Genomic DNA, 1994 nt, shown 5'->3' on the forward strand with positions numbered 1-1994 from the left:
ATCCAGAGGATGGAAAAAGTTACTATGTAACTTTTGGAAACATTTGTTGACTAACAAAGCACTCACAGGTTGTTATATTTCATTACAATGATGAATTTTAAAATCCGCCATAAGGTACCTTTTGTCAATTATGGTCACATTTTCATCTAACACAGAGCTTGGAACTTTCTCAGGACGACATTCAACTTCAGTTTCTTCTACTAACTTGTCCGAATTCATGGTGGTATGAATTACTTCATCATTCACAAACCAATATAAAATGACTATAACATACTATGAAGAACTGAATCATAAACTCAAAACAAACTTCTTTCTCTGTGGTGTGGTCAAGAAAACACTGCCGCTTCTTAGTATTTTCACACTTTCTTGAACGTAGTCCAATTGTTGTCATTGTGTTACCTTTATGTCTACCTCTGGTTTTCACCACTGGTGGTACCTTCAAACCTACCATGTCTCCATTACATCATTGATAATTATATAAATAACAGGGGTGGGCGATATTGAATTTTATAGTCATGATAATTTTATGTGCATAATATCATGATATGGGTAATTATCACAATATTTTTTAAAAATGTTTTTTTCAAAAGAAGAAAATTAATCATGTACATAGTACTACATACACTTTACTACAAAATGGTTCTTAGTAAGTTAGCAGTCTAAATTCTTTGCCAAAAATTTAAGCATATTCACCTTCTCCGGCTTAAGACACGTTCTCTTGGAATTTACAATGTGCCCCGAGATGCTAAATAGTCTTTCAGATGCCTTGCTGGTGGCACAGATGCTAAAGTACTTCTTTGCAACCTTAGAAAGTAATGGGTACGATGACGAATATTGTAGCCACCAGACTAGAGGGTCATCCTCTGTATCTATCTTAGGACAAACTAGGTATTGCTTGATCTCTCTTTCAGCCTTGTCTCTAGTAGAAAGAGGGCCATCTCCGGAAGTTACTCCTTTCTTTTTTAAAATTTGCCCCAACTTCCTTTTTTTAGTAGATGGTTCAGGTTGTTCGGGAGATTCAAGTAAAGGGGCAACACCAGACCTTTCAGAACTGGTAAGTTCCACTGCTTCTTGTAAAATAGACTCCTTTATTTTTGCTACGTGATTATCTGGTACATATTCAAGTCGAAAACGTGGGTCTATGAATGTAGCCTTGTCTAGTAAATCATTAATCTCTGAAGAAGAATAGCAACTCAAAAGTGATGAAAGGATTTTCTGCTTTAAGGTCCTTCCGGATAAGAACTTCTGTCTTGAGATGATGAAGGAGAGGTTTTAGTGATGATATAGTTACTAGTTTCTCTGATGATAAGATGTTAGTGAATTCTGCCAAAGGAGAGAGGACTTCATCGAGTGACTCCATGACATCAAGGTCCTGCCAATTAGGAATGAGATGCGTCGTTTTACGGTCAAAACCAAGCACTTGACGAACTGCCTTCTCTTGTTCAAGGATTAGACCAATCATTCACTGCTGAGGCCCCCAGCGTGTATCACAGTCCTATTAATAGCAAAAAAACACTAGTAACATACATGTACACGTACCTGTAACTATAATTAATATTACTTAATCAAATACATTTTACACATTACATGCATGTATATAGCTATTTTATATTTAATTTAACTCACATTGATAAGAGAATGTTCTGGTAGATTATGATCCACTTGTGCTTTGCGTAAATCTCTCCTTTTCTTCCAACTATGTGAGAAACTACCGACTATTTTTCTACTGAGTGCGAGAATCCGAGAGACACGGGTGTCATCTTTGGTGGTGTTCGTAATAGCTAGATGTAAATTATGTGAAAAACACGACAGACGAGGCCAATTGAGAATAGTGGTGGCTTTAACAAAATTAAACCCATTGTCGGTAATACAGCATGACAGACGGTCTGGACTTAAATTCCATTCTTTAAATGACTCGGTTAATGCTAAAGCTACGTTTTCCCCCGTATGATCATCAGGACAAAAGAGCGTTTGTAGACATCTGCTTTTGAACT

At 36.6% G+C, this 1994-nt stretch overlaps 1 protein-coding gene across 1 annotated transcript; it reads right to left on the reverse strand.

The window, feature by feature from the left end:
- Positions 1-651: 651 nt before the first annotated feature.
- On the reverse strand, positions 652-1462 carry LOC109583789 (zinc finger BED domain-containing protein 1-like). The gene is made up of 2 exons (XM_019999257.1): positions 1220-1462; positions 652-1173 (listed from the first exon to the last, which is right to left on the reverse strand). The coding sequence occupies exons 1-2, from the start codon at positions 1460-1462 to the stop codon at positions 652-654; spliced, it is 765 nt and encodes a 254-aa protein (XP_019854816.1).
- Positions 1463-1994: the final 532 nt, after the last annotated feature.

This window comes from Amphimedon queenslandica, unplaced genomic scaffold, assembly GCF_000090795.2.
Source record: "Amphimedon queenslandica unplaced genomic scaffold, v1.1 AMPQUscaffold_13282, whole genome shotgun sequence".
Taxonomy (NCBI): Eukaryota; Metazoa; Porifera; class Demospongiae; order Haplosclerida; family Niphatidae; genus Amphimedon; species Amphimedon queenslandica.

Bases quoted from the DNA above. Each gene is read 5' to 3' on its own strand.
- LOC109583789 (XM_019999257.1), bottom strand. From the start codon at position 1,462: ATGATTGGTCTAATCCTTGAACAAGAGAAGGCAGTTCGTCAAGTGCTT. The intron at 1,174-1,219 runs GCAGAAAATCCT...TCTTCTTCAGAG, and splicing joins TTATCCGGAAGGACCTTAAA to ATTAATGATTTACTAGACAA.